We start from the raw sequence: 21,580 nt of genomic DNA on the forward strand, positions 1-21,580 counted from the left end.
CAGAGTGATTTTTTTTAAACTCCGGAATTTAAAATGAAGATTGAATTCGGATTTAAATAAAATTTATCTTCACTCCCGATTTTTTGTAGTGAATTAAATATTGGAGATAAAATAAAAAAATGAATTTTTTAGCATATCCAGATCCATTATTACTGACTGACGAAGCTGCAGTGTCAGCAATAAGACGTCTTTATGGTCGGACTGGATTATTTTTCCATGAAATACCACATCTGAGATCATTATTGAGACTACAGCAGGAAAGACGATTAAATGGCCTTGATGATAACGTACTGGGTAGCCTCAGGCCTGGATCACCTTTCTACAATAGTAGAGTTTAAGAAAGTACTGATGATCTAGCTAGACCGATTGAATTATTCATAAAGTACTAAACTCATAACTTATAATAAATAAATAATTTTTATAGCATACTAACTTAGTCAATTGTTTACTTGAATGTTTTATTTTGCGCAATATATAGGCGGTGTTACAATTCTACTCACAACATCTCTACTCAAGGGAAGTAACTACAACTCTACTCTCTAAACATGAATTAGTGAAATAAGTGAATATTCACTAATTCAAAGTGCCAATCATACCGCTTTGTGGAATTAGTGGTACGATTTTCACTCTGAATTAGTGAATATTCTCTTATTTCACTAATTCATGTTTAGAGAGTACTCATTCACAATTTTACTCAGCCTCAACTCTACCCACTCACAGTTTTACTCAGCCTTAACTCTACTCACAGTTTTTTTTTACTCAGGTTTAAATCTACTCAGTTATATCTTTATTCAGCTTCAACTAGACTCAGCGACAACTTTACTCACAAAGAATTGCTATTTTACCGATAGGCTAAAATACGTGAGTAGAGTTGAAGCTGAGTAAAGATACAACTGAGTAGAGTTAAACCTGAGTAAAAAAAACTATGAGTAGAGTTGAGTCTGAGTAAAATTATGAGTGAGTAGAACTTTAACTACTTCCCTTAAGGCGTAACGGTAACCGATTTTCAATTCAATTTAATTTACGGACAAATACTAGAAACCTAAAATATAAGGTCTTTAGCGTTTTTTAAAACCTTAACAGAGGGCTAGAAATTTCGTATTTTCAAAAATTCTAATTCGTCTTTGAGAAAAATTGTTTTAAAATTCTCATTTACTCAACGAGTGCAACAAAGACAGTCCCATTTATTTTTCTGAGTGTGAGAAAGAGGTCCGGTAGCGTATCCCTTTAAGTAGAAAAGTTGTGAGTAGAATTGTAATACTGCTCAATACATATTTTCAAAGTCGTAGCAGTAACACTAAAATTATCATTGCACGACTCATGATGCGAAGCATCACAGTGTGCTTTACGATCAAAAAATTTTTTTCGCCTCACTTCGGCAACTATTTAAAATTTATTTGTACTTATATTTGGGTTTTATATTTACATTTACACGTACAATTAGTTAATTGTCATTAATAGTCTTTGTAAAGTATTCAATTACTTTAAGGCAATCCATCACCGCGACACTTGTAATATAATCAGAGCAATTATACAAATAATATTAGGAGTTACTGTTGTGCTGCTGTTACATAAATCACCGCGACAAAAACACATATAGACATTTTTATAATTCTTCATTGTATAAGCACATCGTTCTTCACCGTCGTCTGGACCTCTTTGTAAACACATTCTTTGTGTCGCTGTACCATACTCTGAAAAAAAAAATTTTTTTACTATCAAATAATTATTAATTTTTTTATTTTTTTAATTAATAATTACATTCCATTACTAACTGCTGTAGGATACATAAATTTCCGTAGCTAAATTATTTTTTTTTTAAGCTTCAATTAATGATTTAATTATCACGCAGCAATAAAAAAATAAAATAATTAATCATTGATAAAAAATGAATTAAAATTAATTGATAAAGTAATTAATCATTTATAATATCTGATAAAAAGTTAATGTCTTGATTAATTTTTAATGTAATGGAAATTTTTATTTTGTTGTTTACTTCAAATTTTTTAATGTTTTTTGTTCATCCGGTGTACAAATAAAGTAACGATTAATAATTTAAGTGACAGAACGAAAACAAAATTAAATATTCACAGCTACCACGTGATATTTTGTCAGTTTAAGGTGACCTTTGAAGATGACTCACTTTTATTTTTTGAAAAAAAATTAGTGTATAATTTTTATTAAAAATTTATGTAAATTTAATTCCGTTTCGAAATTAATTTTCACGAGGGCGTAAAATAAAAATAAAAATTAAAACAGAAAAATTTCATTAATTTTTTAAAAAATTGTAAAACTGTTACGCAGTAAAAAAAAAGTTACTATACAGCAAATTAAAATATTAGTCGTTAAAAATGTAAATAAAAATATATTAAACCGTTGAAATTATTAATAATATCGCGTGCCGAATGCCAAAAGGGCGTATAATTTTTTTTTTTGGTGCCAATCGTTTTGTAAACATGTTCTAAGTCTCAAAATAAAAAAAAAATTTCCAAAGCCAAAAGGGCGTATATCTTCAGATACGCCCTTTTGGCGTTAGTACGTCAAAATTTTTTTTTCTGCAGATCTTTACGTTTCGAGCGATTCTAAAAAGAATGGCAAAAAAAAAATTTTTTATACGCCCTTTTGGCATGGAACCCTGTCTAACTGCTGTAATACGCCCTTTTGGCATTTGGCACGCGATATAATAAATATTAAATAATAATAATAAAAGTACCATTATTCAAGTTCGGTGACTCAATAATTTTACCGCACCATCCAGAAGCACAAGGAATGGCTTCAACTCCATGCTCTTTTTCAATCAACGTAATATTTGTCGTGAAAGGATCTTTGCATGATCCCAGCTCTCCTCTCGACCTGCAGTTGACACATCTCCGTAACAAACCTAAAAGGTCATGCATCTAGTTTCAAATTATCTCATATTTTTAAAAATATATGCCTGTCATCAAATTTTCTTTTCAATACACGAGAAAAAATAGACCAGACAATCGCAAAAAAAAAAACTATCCTAATTAATTTAAAAAGTAACGAACAAATGAGAACAAGTTGTCATTGAACTCATCGGATGAGTGAAAGTAAATATATATGTATTGGAATTCCAAACTCACCGTCAACATTTTTAAATCCCAGAATACTCAGCGCAACTGTAAAACAAACTATCCACTTCATTGTCTATTTAATTAAAGTAAAGTAACTTAATTATAATTACAATTATAAATATAAATATTTTTAAAAAAATTATTTAAAAATTCGAAGAAATTTGTTGTAAATTTATTGACAAAAAAGATAAAATTTAAATAGAATCTGAGTGTTTTTAGTACACAGCCATGTTGGAACACAGACTCAGACTGAAACTTCTTCAGAACCGGACACAAGTTTGAGGCCTTTCACTTTGTTATATACATCTTGAGTCCATGTAAGCACCGTGTGCATGTAGACCAATACTAATATATAAATTAACAGTTAAATCGAGATCTGAGGACTCATATTGTCTATTATAACTGCCGCGTTAAAAGTAAATAAATAAATATTTAATTTGTTAATTAGTTGATTAACAATAAAATTTTTTTGATATAAAATCGAACGGAGTTTAAATTAAATTTATCCAATAGCTTCGGCCATCCACAAAAGTTCCCGGTCCTCGTCATAGTTTTCTTTCTTAGCGCGATCTTCCAAATACATTTCATAAGTATACTTTAGATATTTATGGCGGTTTTTACATATAAGGAATACTCTTGCGCAGTAAACGAAGAATGCCATCAATAAAGCGTAGCCGATATACTTCATATGTCTCAGGACAGCTGGAAAAATTGGTTATTTTTTTAGTAATCCGGGAGTAATTTTTATGTAATTAGTAATTAGTTATGAGGTAGAACTTAAGTGATGGAGGAAACGAAATTTGAATTTAAAAAGTATGCAATAGTGCGCATGTGTGTAAATTGCGGGGATATTGATGTTTGGGATTGCTAATAGATGGCGATTGATTGGTAGTTGGGAGATTACTTCGCGCAGGTGCTTGTTATGATAGTTGTTTAGTATATATAAAAGTTTTGTAGGAGGAGTTTATGTACTTGCTTCGGCAGTACATATACTAAAATTGGAACGATACAGAGAAGATTAGCATGGCCCCTGCGCAAGGATGACACGCAAAATCGTGAAGCGTTCCACATTTTTTTGTAATATTAAAAAAAAATTATATATACATATACATATAAATATATATATGATTTTTAAGATAATAAATAAAACTAGTTTTTAATTTTTGATTATTTTATAATTTGACTTGTGCTTTTGGTAAAATTATTTAAAAATTTTTTTTTTTTTGAAAAAAATATTAATTGGATCTTTAAAAAAATTTAATGTGTGTTCAATTATTTAAAATTTATAATTATTTATGATAGAAAATTAGGGGGCTGACTTCTAGTATTTTTTTTAATTTTTATTTATTGATATATTTTTTCAACTCATATGAAAAAAATATATATCCGGGTAAATCTGGAATATGTCGCATATATGCAACATATATATAAATATATGTCTCATATATGCAGATTTGTCCGGATATATATTTTTTTCGTATGGGAATAATAATAATAAGAAAAATTTGTAAAAAAATTTTTTTTAAAAGCTCGCGGGGTGAACGCGAATTAAATCGCAAGTGAATTCGAAGTGGATTTTTTATTTATTTAATTTTCTATGACTGAAATTCACTCCAAGGATTTGATTTTAATATTAAAACTAAATTGTAAAGGGTGCAGACTGAAATAAAATTGACGTCACTCCGAAATTACTCCGCTGCAAAAAATCCCCCGCATGCGTAGTGATTTATTTTCCATACTCCGGAACTCTGGGTGGGAGTAGATTCAGATTTAAACAAAATCCATGTTCACTTGCGATTTTTTTTTTATGTTACTATTGAATTTATATAAATAATTAATAAAAAAAATACCTTCTGTAAAAATCGGAGCATTGGAGTCAATATAAATTCTAAGCTGTAACATTTTTTGATTATCAACATAACAAGTATAGTTTCCCTTTTCGTTTTTCGTTACTTTAACAAAATAAAGTGTCAAAAATGGATCAACGTGGACGTGATTCTCGTTGTCGTAATCAAATAAACTATAGACTGTTTTTATTCCAGGCTTGAGAATGATTCCATCTTTTCGCCAGACGACAACCGAATCTAAGTCAGCATCGGGGCAAATCACCGAAAAGTGTTCCCCCTCAACCAAAGCCATAGTTTTTTTGTATTTAAATTTGTCTTTTATAACTTTCTTCTTTTTCTTTACACAGTTCTCACACGGTTGCTCCATTAAAAATTCAGGTAAATTTCGCACCGCGTCGCTTACTATCGGAAACAAGAATTCCAACAATTGTGATCTGCAAGGCAGCAGTGGAGATCTTTCAAAAAAAAATATCGTGTCTGGAGATTTAAAAGTTGCTTCCTAAATAATAAATATCATTTGAAAATTAATTTAATGAATGAGTTCAATGATAAAAAATTCTTACTGCAGTTGAAATGCGACTTTTTAATCGACATTGGGCTAAACTAGTTTTTATTCCGCGATTGTCTGAGCATCTATCGCAAGGTGTCCAGTTTGTCCACTCACTAATAACTTCTAAAGTTACACCGGCATCTCGTATCATCGCCAAAGGTCTCATTAATGATACCTGTCATTAAAAAAATTATTGTTTTAAAATTAATCCCAAAAATTACGCGGTAACTTTTTTTTTCTCTTGAATCGAGAGATTTTTTTTAGATAAATTTTGTAATTGTAAAAATAATTACAGCAAATCGGTGAGCAACTGGCACTAAATTAATTTCTCTATACTCTTCCCAATCAGTCAAATTTCCTCTGTGCATGTCATCGTAAGTTTCATTTCTTTGGAAAATGGCTGAAATTTTCAACAACTAGTTAAAAAAAAAAATAAATAAATATATGAAAATGATTATTTACAAAATAATTACGCTCTAGGCGATAATTATATTGATTTTCAACATCTTGTCCTAATGATCCATGGCATCTATAAATACCAGCGTCTTGTTTTTCAAAATAATTAAAAACCAAATTGAAGTCAGTCGTCAAATGAATACGATTTATTGACATGTTGTTATTCATATCGAGTTCAACTTCTCGTTCATCGAAATCTTTAAAACGGTCTTGAACGTACCACAGTCTAGGTTCTCTGTCACTTTGCTCATTACTATAATGAGAAAATAAGTAAATAATTAAAAGTATGACAAAAATAATTATAGATACCAAAAGTGACAGTCAAGTTGAATAGTCGAGCCAATTACTGCGTCAACTAATAAATATTCATCAATTTCATCCGAAACAGTTAATCTCAATTTATTTCGGCAATAAACGTCTACTGAAGTTTCTGAATTTAAAATATTTATAATTATAATATATGTAATAGTTATTATAATTATTTCAAATATAACCATAGCCTGTCGCGAGAATTCATTTTAGACGTGTACGTCATTACTGATTGGAACATAAACAAATTACACTCTAATTTTTTAAATTTGAAAATTTGAAAATAATATGGATTAAAATGACGTCTAGCAGCCAGAATGGAAGGCAGATTTATAAGAATTTCGAAGCTTTGTAAAATCAGTGAAAATCATTTTCAGAAATAAAAAAGGCATGAAATGTATGGGGCGTAAAATTTATGTGAATTCTTATAGATTTTCTTAAATTTCGTATATCAAGACACGATACAACTATTTTTCGAGCTCAAAAATGTAATTTCGATACTGTTTTCAAGCTCCTTCAGCTTGTAAACAGCGGAAAGTTTTGGGGCTAGTCCGCAGGATCAACCGTTTTCCAGATTTTTTAAAAAATTTATTGCTTTCATTTATCTATGAAAAGATAAATTTTTAAAGCAGGCGACACATAAAAATTTAAATGCCCTTGAGCTGTTAGCTGTGGAAAAATATAAGCATAATAAAATCTACACGCGTTCGTTAAAATGATTGAAGTGTCGGTCATAATTTTTATGGTCATTCTTCGAAAGCGAATTTAGTTATCAATTTTTTTTCATGATTTCTGAGCCATATTGATAACGACTGAGTTGTTTCTAAAAATGAAACAAATCATAAAAAAATAACAACAAACTCACTAAGTAATTTTTGTGCGATGCTTCAGTTACACTCATAATTTATCATAATTTGAATATTTCTTAGAATATGTAAAAAACATTTTTTTTGAGACTTATTAAGGGCACCCATAATCGGTAAAATTTTCAAATTTAATTCGTATTAGTAATCAAAGTCGTTAACTGTCAGTAAATTGATATTGTTAGATTATTAAATTTTACGACGCAATAAAAAAAACATTTACTTAGACCATGGATCTATTTATAACGATAATTATCATTTTTGACGTCAATCAAAAATTACGCCCCGGAGGTTTTAATTTTGTTTGTCTCAATAACTAAAATCTTTAGCTGTAATGAAACTGTATTAGTTTATTTTTTTATTTTTCCATGACGATACTTTTAGATTTGACGTCAATCACAATTTATATACATATACATACTCAAACCTAGATATCATATCATATATAAAAGACAAATTTTCAAGCCGTATAAGACCATTCCTCAATTTCGTTACAAGCTTGTTTACATCTACTTCACTTTATTCCTTTAATTCTTCTGCCATTCTACGATAATTTTTTTAAAAATAATTTTATTCCGTTATTAAGAAAATAATAATGGACTTTTTTAATTTATCAAATATAACAATATTTATATTGTTAATTATTTTTAAATTAAATCTGTCATCGGGAGAATTAGAATTGATTACAATTGAGAAAGACAATCTGGATAAATTAGAAGAAAATGGAGAGAAAGGTAAATAAAATATACATGTTATTAAATAATTCAACTTTTAAAAAATTAAATTTTACAAATATATTCTCAAGAATTTATTTATCAGAAATATCTAGAGCCGCGGTAGTGTTCCACACAATAAGTACACGAAAAACAATAAACTATATAAAGTGAGAACGACAAGTGATATAATAATAAAATGATCAGTAAAAATAATCATTCTAAATAGTAATTTTTTCGTTTATGATTAAAACGTGAATAATTACAGGATAACCCGAGTCGAAATTTAAATCGTAGATTGAACGTAGTAGACGTTGAAAACGTAAATTCAACCTTTGAAGACGTAAATTCAACCTTTGAAGACGTAAATGGCCGTAAAAACGTATTAAAGACGTAGATGACGTACAAAAACGTAAATAAGAGCCTTGTAGGAAAAAACTCTACTGACAGCTGCTTTTTCGGGCTTCTTTGGGTCTTACAGACTACCTAGCAGCTTGGGAGACAAAAATAAGAATTCTCAGCATCTTTAACAAAATATTTTTGGGTCTTGTAGGAAAAAACTCTATTGACAGCTGCTTTCTCGGGCTTTTTTCGGTCTTACAGACTACCTAAAAGCAGTCAGAAAAAAATAAAAATTTCAGCTTTCATACCGAAGGAATCAACAACCATCTTTTTTTTTTTTATATTTAAAAAGCCTTCTCTCAATTTTAGACAGTTTTCTTTATCATTCCCGAGATTATTTCATTTGCTGAACATTTTTATTTACATTTTAATGCAATTATAAAAATAAAAAAATGTACTCTAACTCATAATTTTTATTTTTGTCTCCCAAGTTGCTAGGTAGTCTGTAAGACCCAAAGAAGCCCGAGAAAGCCGCTGTCAGTAGAGTTTTTTCCTACAAGGCTCTTATTTACGTTTTTATACGTCTACGTCTTTAATACGTTTTCGTGCGTCAACTACGTCTTTAATACGTTTTTACGGCCATTTACGTCTTCAAAGGTTGAATTTACGACTTCAACGTCTACTACGTTAAATCTACGATTTGAATTTCGACTCGGGAAGTATGAAAATTTATTGTCTATGCAAGAAAAATTACTATTTGAATTTCAAAAATTGTAACTGATACTAAAGTAGAAAACTGATACTAATTAGAAAATTGATGACACGTATTATAAAATTTATTATTTGGAACGTTTAAATTCCCCATATTGACACCCAGATTTCGAGTTATAATTTCAAACACTAATTTTTAAAGTTTATTTTTTTCCGTGTACATTTGTATGAGAAAATGGCGCCGCGAGATGACATATCTTAATGTACGTTTGGTGTGCGCAATATATCTATCGTGAATTTATTTCAATATAGCGCCTACAGTACGTAGAAATTTTTTTTTTTTTTTTAAATTATTAAATAGCCCGGTTAGTTTCTCCTACGATTTCAGTCTTTTTTTAACTTTCCGGGAAGTTATCGTTTCTAAATATTTCTCTTCATGAAAGGTAAGAGACCCAGTACCGGATCACTCATGTATTTGATAAATCGATATTTACTAAATTTAGTATGTGTACTTGGCGCAAATTTTATAAGAGAATCCGTTTTTAGTGGATTGTAAAATTTAAAATATATGTATTAATTTTTCCAGCGAATTTTGCAAGATTTATCAGCTTACATGCAGTATATACGCATCCATATTTATTGAAAGCGAATATAATAGACTCCATTTGTTTTGATCCAATTAATCTCAGTGACGGATAGTGAGTTTACTTTAATTATTAATAATAAATTAAATAATTTTAATAGACAAAAGCGCTTCTAATGCATCAAAGTACATTTTAAAAATGAATTTTTGTTTTGTTAGCGTTGCAACTGGCGCGAGATTTAAAAAACGTGGTAGAGTACTTTACCTCGAACTTCAAGAAGCTCCGCTTGAAGGACCTAGAGGAATTGACCCTCGATCTCTCCATTGGACATATTCAGATAATTGTAATTCACGTAAAAAAATTGTTTATGATCCCCAAAATGAAACTCACAATAACACAGAATTGAAATTAGGCGACATACAATTACCGGATGATGCAGTTGTTACTGGTATTTTATTTATGATAACTTTGATACTAAATATCACATACTTGTAATAAGAGTTTTTAATAATTAAATTATTAAACAGGTGTTACGTTGGGAAAATCATTGCGTGGACGGTATATTGGTAGATGGGATGAATTTGATGACAGTAAAGGTGAAGTTGTAAGAGATCTTCAAGGATGGTAATTATATTATTAAAATTATTTCAGGCCTTAACAACACTAATTTAAAATTTAAATTGAGATAAATGCATAAGTATGATAGTCAGTGCTGTGAATATTTTATCAACTAGTTTATTGTTTCGTTTCAGGAATAATGTTGTATTTCGTGGAGGCCAAATGGGTACTAAAAATGAGCTATTTGTTAACCCGTACATCGATTTACAGGAAATCGTTACCGATCCAGGTTTTCCTCAGCCCATTAATGGAATCAGTTTTTATTTGCGTTATCTGCCTGAAGGCCGACAAATGCTGGCTCTCAAAGTTACTTACGCGATCCCAAATTATCTGAGATTACCTTATAACTAATCCTATAATAAAATCATTTCTTTTTGGTGAATCTTATCTGTAATTGTAATTTTTTCGCTTCATTTGAGTAATAATAAAGTACAAAATTGTATTTTGTTTTAATGTTTTATTTATACACTTTGAAGTTATAATTATTCATAAGTTAACGACATTGATAACTGCAGCATTGAAAGATTGTGAATGTGCGAGACATTTTTCGATTGATATAATTTTGAAATAAATTAACAAAATGTAAATCAAATAGATATAAAAAAATGCGCATTTACAGAATTTATGAATCAGTATGCGCATTTTTATCTTTTTTATTGTTTTTTCATTTATATACTATCTAAAATTTGTCTTATGTCTGTTACATTCACACTCACTTACATTCATCATCCTGAAGTTAGAAGACTATTAAAAACTTTCGGATTATTTTTTAAGAAATCAATTTCAAAAAAAATAAAAAATTACGGATTCGCTAGCAGTTGTTTGCAGCATCGGCTGGATTGTTTCGACGGGCTGTAGAGACACTGAAACTTCAATCTTCGTTGCTGTTATCATGAAAAGAATTTTGAAGCTTTGTAAAATCAGTGAAAATCATTTTCCTGAAATAAAAAAGGCATGAAATGTATGGGGCGTAAAATTTATGTGAATTCTTATAGATTTTCTTAAATTTCGTATATCAAGACACGACACAACTATTTTTCGAGCTCAAAAATGTAATTTCGATACTGTTTTCAAGCTCCTTCAGCTTGTAAACAGCGGAGAGTTTTGGGGCTAGTCCGCAGGATCAACCGTTTTCCAGATTTTTTAAAAAATTTATTGCTTTCATTTATCTATGAAACGATAAATTTTTAAAGCAGGCGACACATAAAAATTTAAATGCCTTGAGCTGTTATCTGTGGAAAAATATAAGCATAATAAAATCTACACGCGTTCGTTAAAATGATTGAAGTGTCGGTCATAATTTTTATGGTCATTCTTCGAAAGCGAATTTAGTTATCAATTTTTTTTATTTTTTCTTCACGATTCGTGAGTGATATTGATAACGACTGAGTTGTTCCCAATAAAGAAAAAAATCATAAAAAACTAGCAAAAAACTTACTAAGTAATTTTTTGCGATATTTCAGTTACATACATAATTTATCATAATTTAAATATTCCTTAAAATACAAAAAAATATTTTTTTGAGACTTATTAAGGTGAACATAATCGGTGAAATTTCAAAATTTAATTCGTATCAGTAATCAAATTCGTTAACTATAAGTAAATCGATATTATTAAATTAAATTTGATGATGCAAGATAAAAAGACATTTACTTAAACCATTACCCTCTAAAAATTAATTAGTGGAATTCACTGCTAATTAGTGGATAGTCACTATTTATACAGCTATAAGTATACCCCTAATTTAACTAGTGGGATACTTATAGCTGGTTCCCAGTGAATATTCACTAATTTGAAGTGAATTTTACTGATTCATTTTTAGAGAGTAGTTTCTTTATAACGATAATTATCATTTTTGCCGTCAATCAAAAATTATGTCCTCAAGGTTCTAATTTTATTTGATAAAATAATTAAAATCTTCAGCTATAATTGAATATTATTATATGGAAAGATTGGAACACGTACTGAGAGAACAATTTATTTGAGCCAAATCAGATTCGTTTCAGGCAAATAAATCCCTTTGAATGGGGGGGGGGGGGGAATCATGCTCATAAAAAAATAGTCTTCTGATTGATTTTAAGAGCTTGACATTAAAATAAAAATAACTAGAAAACAATGCGGAATTCGAAAAAACCTTATTAGAAATAACTTTTAGGGAATAAAATTGTCTACAAAAAAGGTCTGATGATATTTTGTAATAAGTCTGATAGTTTCGCCGGAAAAGTAGAAAATCTCAAAATTTAATATGAATTCGACTTCAACCTCAAATAACTTTTGAACAAATAGATTCCTCAAAAAATGATAAGAATCTTTTTTTGTACAGTATTCAATTCCCTACAAAAATATGCCTGCCATTTATTCCTATGACGCATCGTTAGCTACTTATAAAAATCAGAAGACGTAAAAAAAATTTTTCCCATGTTATTCTTATGGGAAATAGAAAAGTGCGATGAGGAACCTCTTAATGTTAATATTAAGAGCTCTAATTTTCACAGGCGTCTTTTTTTATTTAAATGAAACTTTTGAACCTGTTTGGAAGAAAAAAAAAAAAGTTTGTTATTTTTTGGATCGCCCTGATATACATGTTCTTAATAACTATAATGAAAGTTATTATTGCACAGGATAATACAGATTAATAGAGTAGTAACAAGTTTTTTATATTAATAGATGAAAAGGAGGATAATGAACCACCAAAGTAATCTAACTCAGTACAATGATTGTTAACTCCCGAGTCAAAATATTAGACGTAATTTGAACGTTCTTAACGTTTTGAAAGTAAATTGAACGATTTTTTTGTATTTTGGTTCGTAAAAAATTGGTAATTTCATGAGTTATGATTTTAGTTCAATGATAACATCAATTAATTTATTTCAATATTTGTAATCACAATTTTCATAACCTTAATATCATAATATATGAAAAAGATATAATAGTGTTAGATAGAAGTATGAACTGAAAGAAATTTTTTTCAAAATACGAATTTTTAATTTAAGAGCCAGAAAAGCGGACGACAAAATTTTAGGGAATTGACGTGATTATAATCCAGGAGTACAAAATCGATGAAAAAAATTTTTTGGAATGCTCATGTTTTCTTATTGTAAGTCTAAATAGGTTTGAGTTACGTTTTCTATTTCTGATACTCCAATATATCTTTTGAATAAGTTAAAAGCTATCAAATTGAGTTTTTAATGTCCAAACCGCTTAATTTACGTTCAAAACGTTAAAAACGTTCAATTTACGTCTAATATTTCGACGCGGGCTAGACTCGCAATCCTATTTGCTGGTCCATAACATACGTAGTTTTTTGTCGTTTTTGTTGAATACAGCAGCCTTCGGGATCTTAGATCTGGTCTCGAGCAGATAAAACAGAACTATTCTAAGATTTCAGGGGAATCAATATACCCATTGATTGTTTTGTAAAAGTGGATTACGTCAGCACACTGTCTACGACTCTGAAGACTATTTATCCTGTACTGACTGTAAGCATCATCAGTAAATGGTTATCAGATATGGTTCATTAGAATGAAATATATATTTGTTTATAGTTAACAAATCTTTATTTGGAATATTTTTTCCATCAAGATTTGTTAATTACAAACAAATATATATTTGAACGAATGAATATTTGGCTCAAATAAATTGTTCTCTGACTGAGTGATATCCGTACACGACTCAGTAAGACCCGCACAGTAATCAGTGTGGTGCTGCACGACAATCGAGCATTTTCTTTTAGCACCGTACTAAGTCGTGAGCAGAACAGCAATCAGTCAAGTTCCAATCTTTTCGTGATAGTTTATTTTTTTATTTTTCTATAATGATACTTCTAGCTTTGACGTCAATCACAATTTATATACATATACATACTCAAACCTAGACATCATATCAGTATATAAGAGACAAATTTTCCAGCTGCATAAGACAATTCCTCAATTTCGTTACAAGCTTGTTTACATCTACTTCACTTTATTTCTTTAATTCTTCTGCCATTCTACAATAAATTTTTTTAAAAACAATTTTAGTCCATTATTAAGAAAATAATAATGGACTTTTTGAATTTATCAAATATTACAATATTTATATTGTCAATCATTTTTAAATTAAATCTGTCATCGGGAGAATTAGAATTGATTACAGTTGATGAGGGCAATTCGAGTAAATGTGAAGAAAATGGAGAGAAAGGTAAATAAAATATACTCAAGAATTTATTTATCAGAAATATCTAGAGCCGCGGTAGTGTCCCACACAATAAGTACATTTGTATGAGAAGATGGCGCCGCGAGATGAGGTATTTGAATGTACTTTTGGTGTGCGTAATATATCTATTGTGAATTTATTTTGATAGCGCTTAAGTACCTTGAAATAATTTTTAACTTCCCGCTTAGAAAATCGATGATTTTCAAAAGTTTCGGGAAGTTATTGTTTTAACCCCGATTTTCGAAAATCGAGTTTTCATCAGATGTCGACGTTTTGAGGTCCTAGGAAGCTATACTGACTATTTTCAGAATGATGTCCAAGTGTCTGTATATATATATATATATATATATATATATATATGTGTGTGTGTGTGTGTGTGTGTGTGTGTGTGTGTGTGTGTGTGTGTACGTGAATGCTCTATAACTTTTTAACTAATCAAAATTGTAAATTTTCAAAAATTCGGGAAGTTTTTGTTTCTAAATATTTCTCTTCATGAAAGATAAGAGACCCAATTCCCGATCACTCACGTATTTGTATATCGATATTTACTAAATTTTACTAAATAAATATTGTATGTGTACTAGGCGCAAATTTCATCAGAGAACCCCGGTGGAAATTTTTCGGAATTTTCTCTGAAAAACTCAGTTCTAAAGTTCTAAAGATTTTTTCAAAGTTCTTCAGACTTTTTCAGATGAAAGTCCGAAAAATTTCCACCAGGGAATCCGGTTTTAATGGATTGTAAAAATTTTAAACATACATACATCAATTTTTTCCAGTGTGTAAAGCAAAATTTTACAGCTTACACGCGGTATATACGTATCCAGATTTATTGGAAGGGGATATAATAGACTCCATTTGTTTTGATCCAATTAATCTCAGAGACGGACAGTGAGTTTAGTTTAATTACTTAATAATAAATTAAATAATTTTAATAGACAAAAACGCTTTTAATGCATCAAAGTACATTTTAAAAATGAATTTTTGTTTGTTAGCGTTGCAACTGGCGCGAGATTTAATAAACGTGGTAGAGTACTTTACCTCGAACTTCAAGAAGCTCCGCTTGAAGGACATAGAGGAATTGACCCTCAGTTTCTCAGTTGGACAGATTCAGATAATTGTACTTCACGTAAAAAAATTGTTTTTGATCCCCATAATGAAACTCACGATAACACAGAATTGAAATTAGGCGACATACAATTACCGGATGATGCAGTTGTTACTGGTATTTTATTTATGATAACTTTGATACTAAATATCACATACTTGTAATAAGAGTTTTTAATAATTAAATTATTAAACAGGTGTTACGTTGGGAAAATCATTGCGTGGACGGTATATTGGTAGATGGGATGAATTTGATGACAGTAAAGGTGAAGTTGTAAGAGATCTTCAAGGATGGTAATTATATTATTAAAATTATTTCAGGCCTTAACAACACTAATTTAAAATTTAAATTGAGATAAATGCATCAGTATGATAGTCAGTGCTGTGAATATTTTATCAACTAGTTTATTGTTTCGTTTCAGGAATCATGTTGTATTTCGTGGAAACCCAGTGGGTACTGAAAATGAGCTATATGTTAACCCGTCCATCGATTTACAGGAAATCGTTACCGATCCAGGTTTTCCTCAGCCCATTAATGGAATCAGTTTTTATTTGCGTTATCTGCTTAACGGCCGACAAATGCTGGCTCTCAAAGTTACTTACGCGACCCCAAATTATCTGAGATAACCTTATAACTAATCCTATAATAAAATCATTTCTTTTTGGTGAATCTTATCTGTAATTGTAATTTTTTCGCTTTATTTGAATAATAAAATAAATAACAATAAAATACAAAAATTGTTTTTGATTTGATGTTTTATTTATACACTTAAAAGTTATAACTATTCATAAACTAACGACATTGATAACTGCAGCATTGAAAGATTGTGAATGTGCCAGACATTTTTCGATTGTTATAATTTTGATATAAATTAACAAAATCAAATCAATCAAATAAAAATAAAAAAATGCGCATCTACAGAATTCATAAATCAGTATGCGCATTTTTATTGTTTATTCGTTTATATATAATCTAAAATTTGTCTTATGTCTGTTACATTTACACTCACTTACATTCATCATCCTGACGTTAGAATTTAATTTTTCATAATTTATCGTTTAAAAAAAAATCCAAAAATTATTAGACGTCGGCTAACTTTAGGATCATCGCTAATTTCAGTATTATCATACATTTAGTACATTAATTCGTAACAATTGTAATTTCTTAAAAAACATATATAAATAAACAAATGAGTCTCATTTCTCGACAATTGAAAAAAATTATATTTTTGTCTTCTTATATATTTATACAAAATGCATGAGTGTGAATGGAACAGCCATCAGACAAATTTGAAATTATAAATAAATAGAGTAAATAATTAAAAAAAAATGCGCATTTGAAAAATTAAAAAATTAAAAAGTCCATTTTTTCGAAATATTATTTTTTAAATTATTTACTCTATTTATTTGTAATTTTAAATTTGTCTGATGTCTGCTACATTCACACTCATATAAAATGATACTGAAGTTAGCAAACGTCTAATAATTTTTGAATTCTTTTAAAAACGATAAATTATAAAATAAAAAATATTTGAAAAAATTGCACCTACAGTCTTTTTAATTTTCTACATGCGTATATTTATATTTTTATTTATTTTTTAAATTAAATTGTTGAAAAGAAAATTCGAAAATTTTATGAGTTTGAGTGTAGCAGACATCAGTCAAATTTAAAATTATAAATAAATAGAGTAAATAATTTAAAAAATAATATTTCGAAAAAATTCACTTTTAAATTTTTAAATTTTTCAAATGCGCATTTTTTTAAAATTTTATTTTTTAAATTATTTACTCTATTTATTTCTAATTTTTAATTTGTCTGATATCTGCTACATTCACACTCACATAAAATGATACTGAATTTAGGAGACGTCTAATAATTTTTGAATTCTTTTAAAAACGATAAATTATATAATAAAAAATATTTGAAAAAATTGCACCTACAGTCTTTTTAATTTTCTACATGCGTATATTTTTATTTTCATTTATTTTTTAAATTAAATTGTTGAAAAAAAAATTCGAAAATTTTATGAGTGTGAATGTAGCAGACATCAGTCAAATTTAAAATTATAAATAAATAGAGTAAATAATTTAAAAAAATATATTTATAAAAAATTCACCTTTAAATTTTATTTTTAAAATTATTTACTCTATTTATTAAAAATTTTTAATTCCTCTGATGTCTGCTACACTCACACTCATAAAATTTTTAATTGTCTGCTAACTTGAGGATCATTAATAAAAAAAGTTAACAATAAATTTATATTTATAGTAAAATAATAAACAATATTTTTAGTAAATAAAGAAAAGTAACAAACCGGAAATGATCTGTATTACCCGCCAAGTGTCTAAGACGCATGCGCGCACAATGACGCGCAGACGCTCACCACGTGGGGAGCGCGGGGTAACGAAAACGCTTTGGCGGAAACACGTACCCATAATGCCTCAGTTATTATCATCATGGCCGACACGATTGAAAGTAAGTAAATTTTTATCGTATTTACCTTTCAATAATTATCACAAAAACCCCATAAATATCAACCTCAGTAACTCCGACACCTTCAAAGTCACTCACTGCGCAAGTGGATCAATTATTTAAATGTCCACCTTCAATAAATAACATAAATTTACTTTTTAAATAAATCCGTAGTCGTATGGGTTTAAAATTTCAAAAATGACCAATGCACAATTCAAGCGGGACCGTCGTACACTCGAGCTCGAGGTTCATTCATGTTATTCTCTACTTCGATTTATCGAATAATCGTTTCTTATTTAATAACAAATTTATAAATCTATATTACATACTTTATTTTATTTATCAAATACTATTTTTTATATATATTTATACCTAAACATTTATGTTTTTAAAATACTAACCGTCAACTTTAATTTTTCTGTCGTATTTATTTTCTAAAAGTATCAACTCCTAGCAAACCCGTTGGTTATGTTGTAATTTAATTGTAAAAAAAAATATATATATATATTTTAGTGTCAGTGAGTTTGAAAAATATTAAATATTTAATTTAATTTGCTGTCATTGTTTGTTTTTTAAATTAATTTTTTTGTTTATTATAAATTAAATTTTTATTTATGAGCCAAATTTAAAAATAACGCGGGTTTGTATATAATTTTAGTTGTCGTAATTTGAATTCAAATAAATAAAATAAAATATTTAAATTTCGATATTTAAAATTATAAATTTATTTTTGTAGGCGAATCAGCTGAGACTTTGCTGTCAATGAAGAATGGCGGTTACCCAGCGGTCGACGAGATAAAACAAGAGACACGTGATTTCGAGGATGACGAGATGGACATTGACGAGCATTCTTATATGAACAATTCCATGGACATGGACGACGAAGACTCGGAGCCAATGCCCGAATTAGGGCCTGCTGCTCTGGGTCTCCAGCGAGTTGGGACAAAACCACCGCCTAAAAAATCAAACCCTCCGCAGCCTGTCCAGGTTTTGAACAGACGAGGAATGCCTGCCAGGATCAGGAAAAAGAATAAATTATTTTACGATGATATCCTGGTTAATCATCCTCACCACAGGTAATTATTATTTTAATTACTCAGTTAATTTTTAATTAATGAATAATTTATTCATTTGAATTATCATTTATTTCGCAGAATTAAAAAAGAACCAGGAACACCAGAAGTAAAACCCTCACCACGGAAAATGTTGAAACCATCTCCAGCTAAAAAACTTCTCAAGAGTCCGGCATCCGAGGAAAAGAAGAAACCGGAGCGCGAAAAACCTTCACTGCCTCCACCTCCAACTCCACCACCGCCGCCTCCACCAGCTCCAGCAACGCGTACGCCATCATCGGCTAAAAAAGACAAAGACAAAGACAAGGAAAAAGATAAAGACAAGGATAAGGACAAGGACAAGGACAAGGACAAGGATAAGGATAAAGAAAAAGAAAAAGACAAGGAGCGAGAAAATGCCAAGGAACTTGAGAACAAAACAGTGAGACCAAGTTCTCCAGATCGTAGAGTTGGTCAGAAAATAGGAATGAGGCTGCGTAATTTGCTGAAACTTCCTAAAGCTCACAAGTGGGTCTGCTACGAGTGGTTCTACAGCAACATCGACAAGACATTATTCGAAGGCGACAATGATTTTATGATTTGTTTGAAAGAATCATTTCCGCAATTGAAGTCACGTAAGCTGACGCGCGTCGAGTGGTGCAAGATCAGGAGGATGATGGGAAAGCCACGGCGTTGCTCCCAGTCGTTTTTTGAAGAGGAGAGACGAGAATTGGAACGTAAGAGACAAAAAATACGAATGTTACAGCAACGTAAGACCGCTGACGTTAACAGTTTCAAGGATTTGCCCTCCGAGATTCCGCTGCAGCTGGTGATTGGCCAGAAAGTCACCGCGAGATTGAGGAAACCTCAGGACGGTTTGTTCACTGGAAGCATCGACGCCGTTGATACCAGCAACAACACTTACAGAATAACGTTCGAACGTGCTGGCTTAGGTACGCACAGTGTACCTGACTACGAAGTATTATCCAATGAACCACCAGAGACAATAAGCGTGGCTTCATTTGCCCAAAAATTCCGACCACGGCACGTCCAATATGTGCCGTCACCGCCTTATGCCTTGAAGTTGCGCTCGCCGCGTATCAACAATGATCCGCTGATCTCCAACGCTGCTATTTCTTCAGCTAAAAAATCACAACTCGGTGGTGTCATAAATGGCTACCCAATGCGACTTCTAGACAACATTGTCCGGGTCACTAAAATATTAAACGCCAAGAAACAGAGAATCCAGAAGATCCGGGATATGAATACTGCCGCGGAAAAGAGCAAATCATTTGGCGATGAATTGCCGCCAGATTTTGAACGCAAGTACGCGGCTATTGTAGTCGAGTTGGAAAAAATGAACGCTACTTTGCAGGATTATTTGAATGACGTGCAAGAATTATGTCAAGAAATAGCTCCGGAACCGAGTATCGCTGCTATGCTGGCGCCGAGTCATTTACGCGAGAGATGCAGACAAGAAGCTGCTGATATGGTAGCGCGTAATAATATTATCAATGACAAAGGCCCGTCGAAAATGAATCAACTTGTCACTGACTTGACTGCTCTGATGCTTCAAGTTAAGGTATACATCATATACATTTTTTTCTATGTCTGCAATTAATTCTTATAGATTTTCTGTACTAAAATAATTTATTTTTTCAGTCACTATCAGACTCCGACCGCAACGCCTACGAACTGAAAGTACTGCAAGGAACAATGGAACAAATCAGATCAAAATTGAATCCAAAAAATCAACAAGTATTTCAAAATTGTGTTGAAATTCATATGAAACACATTCAACTTGGTCTGGGACAAATGGGCGCGCTGACGCCATTCATGGCGCCCAAAGCCTAATTTATTTATTTTTTCGCTTCATATTTTATTTAATTAAAAAAAAAATTTATTTGTTTACTGATCAAGTTGTTATTAATTGCCAACAATTTGAGCGGCTGTTTATAATGATGATGTAAAAAGTTTATCGATATAAATTAATAATACTTGTAATTTTAATAATGATTATTATTATAATTATTATTGTTTAAATTAATAAATTTTAATCGAGATTTGAATTACTGTGGTTGATTGCAGCTTCAATAATTATTTAAAGTAAATCGATAATTTTTTCTTCATTGTTACTGATAAGTTTAGCAATAAGATACACTAATTATGGATTAATAAATATGTTATATATGAAACACTTGTATATTCTTATGGTATAATTAATTATAACAATGATATTAATACTAATAATTATGATGATTAGTGATACTGTAAAGATTAATAATTAAACTTGATAAAAAAAATTTTTTTAATTGTCAATTCATTTTAGATATTTTTTAAATTTAAATCGAGGCCATCAGTCGGTCAGTTTTCTGTAGTGAGACGATAATTTTTTTTTGAGGAATAAACAAAAAAAACCAGAGGTAAATTGTAATCTTTGTGAAAATTGTAATTAATTGATTTTTAAATGTCCGTCTATTGATTTTTTAAAATTGAAATTTACTTTTATCAGTAATTTTTGCATACATTCAATTATTTTTTAAAATTCATCTATTTTTACGCTGATTGAAATTTTTAAATATAAATACTTGAGATTAATTATTAGCCTTAGAGTAGAGGTACCGTTTTTGGCCAGTTTTGGACACTTGAAAAATTCAAATTAAATAATT

The 21,580-nt window shown here is 29.9% G+C and overlaps 6 protein-coding genes and 1 non-coding gene across 16 annotated transcripts in view; 5 read left to right on the top strand and 2 right to left on the bottom strand.

Annotated features, from left to right (window-relative positions):
- The window catches only part of LOC130672916 (uncharacterized), a 31,040-nt gene extending 26,870 nt beyond the window's left edge, over positions 1 to 4,170 (top strand). For all 6 annotated transcript variants that reach the window (XM_057477704.1, XM_057477702.1, XM_057477703.1 and 3 more), the window contains one exon: positions 133 to 4,170. In XM_057477704.1, coding sequence (XP_057333687.1) covers positions 133 to 338 — 206 coding nt within the window. In that variant the 3' untranslated portion in view covers positions 339 to 4,170. The remainder of the gene's footprint in view (positions 1 to 132) is intronic.
- Positions 1,160 to 3,340, bottom strand: LOC130672917 (uncharacterized). The gene is made up of 3 exons (XM_057477705.1): positions 3,105 to 3,340; positions 2,714 to 2,881; positions 1,160 to 1,694 (listed from the first exon to the last, which is right to left on the bottom strand). The coding sequence occupies exons 1-3, from the start codon at positions 3,163 to 3,165 to the stop codon at positions 1,498 to 1,500; spliced, it is 426 nt and encodes a 141-aa protein (XP_057333688.1). The 5' UTR covers positions 3,166 to 3,340; the 3' UTR covers positions 1,160 to 1,497.
- LOC130672914 (uncharacterized) lies at positions 3,598 to 6,275 on the bottom strand. Of its 2 annotated transcripts, XM_057477696.1 has the most exons (6): positions 6,258 to 6,275; positions 5,966 to 6,201; positions 5,786 to 5,892; positions 5,506 to 5,667; positions 4,946 to 5,441; positions 3,598 to 3,797 (listed from the first exon to the last, which is right to left on the bottom strand). In XM_057477696.1, the coding sequence occupies exons 2-6, from the start codon at positions 6,114 to 6,116 to the stop codon at positions 3,598 to 3,600; spliced, it is 1,116 nt and encodes a 371-aa protein (XP_057333679.1). In that variant the 5' UTR covers positions 6,117 to 6,201; positions 6,258 to 6,275. The 2 variants fall into 2 exon arrangements, with proteins under 2 accessions (XP_057333679.1, XP_057333678.1); XM_057477695.1 differs by lacking the exon at positions 6,258 to 6,275 and having other exon boundaries at positions 5,955 to 6,064.
- On the top strand, positions 4,064 to 4,170 carry LOC130674086 (U6 spliceosomal RNA). The gene has a single exon (XR_008990981.1). It is a non-coding gene; the product is annotated as a U6 spliceosomal RNA (small nuclear RNA).
- A 679-nt stretch (positions 6,276 to 6,954) lies between the features above and the next one.
- Positions 6,955 to 10,534, top strand: LOC130672915 (uncharacterized). 2 transcript variants are annotated; one of them, XM_057477697.1, is made up of 5 exons: positions 6,955 to 7,854; positions 9,473 to 9,584; positions 9,689 to 9,918; positions 9,998 to 10,094; positions 10,223 to 10,526. In XM_057477697.1, the coding sequence occupies exons 1-5, from the start codon at positions 7,716 to 7,718 to the stop codon at positions 10,437 to 10,439; spliced, it is 795 nt and encodes a 264-aa protein (XP_057333680.1). In that variant the 5' UTR covers positions 6,955 to 7,715; the 3' UTR covers positions 10,440 to 10,526. The 2 variants fall into 2 exon arrangements, with proteins under 2 accessions (XP_057333680.1, XP_057333681.1); XM_057477698.1 differs by lacking the exon at positions 6,955 to 7,854 and adding an exon at positions 8,749 to 9,329 and having other exon boundaries at positions 10,223 to 10,534.
- Positions 10,535 to 13,985: 3,451 nt separating this feature from the next.
- LOC130673111 (uncharacterized) lies at positions 13,986 to 16,124 on the top strand. The gene is made up of 5 exons (XM_057478039.1): positions 13,986 to 14,267; positions 15,059 to 15,170; positions 15,275 to 15,504; positions 15,584 to 15,680; positions 15,809 to 16,124. The coding sequence occupies exons 1-5, from the start codon at positions 14,129 to 14,131 to the stop codon at positions 16,011 to 16,013; spliced, it is 783 nt and encodes a 260-aa protein (XP_057334022.1). The 5' UTR covers positions 13,986 to 14,128; the 3' UTR covers positions 16,014 to 16,124.
- Positions 16,125 to 17,759: 1,635 nt separating this feature from the next.
- LOC130673152 (protein lin-9 homolog) lies at positions 17,760 to 21,079 on the top strand. Of its 3 annotated transcripts, none has more exons than XM_057478082.1 (4): positions 17,760 to 17,862; positions 18,596 to 18,935; positions 19,014 to 20,493; positions 20,574 to 21,079. In XM_057478082.1, the coding sequence occupies exons 1-4, from the start codon at positions 17,844 to 17,846 to the stop codon at positions 20,763 to 20,765; spliced, it is 2,031 nt and encodes a 676-aa protein (XP_057334065.1). In that variant the 5' UTR covers positions 17,760 to 17,843; the 3' UTR covers positions 20,766 to 21,079. The 3 variants fall into 3 exon arrangements, with proteins under 3 accessions (XP_057334065.1, XP_057334067.1, XP_057334066.1); XM_057478084.1 differs by lacking the exon at positions 17,760 to 17,862 and adding an exon at positions 18,001 to 18,105; XM_057478083.1 differs by lacking the exon at positions 17,760 to 17,862 and adding an exon at positions 18,356 to 18,499.
- Positions 21,080 to 21,580: the final 501 nt, after the last annotated feature.

Source organism: Microplitis mediator, chromosome 8 (genome assembly GCF_029852145.1).
Source record: "Microplitis mediator isolate UGA2020A chromosome 8, iyMicMedi2.1, whole genome shotgun sequence".
NCBI classification, from domain to species: Eukaryota; Metazoa; Arthropoda; class Insecta; order Hymenoptera; family Braconidae; genus Microplitis; species Microplitis mediator.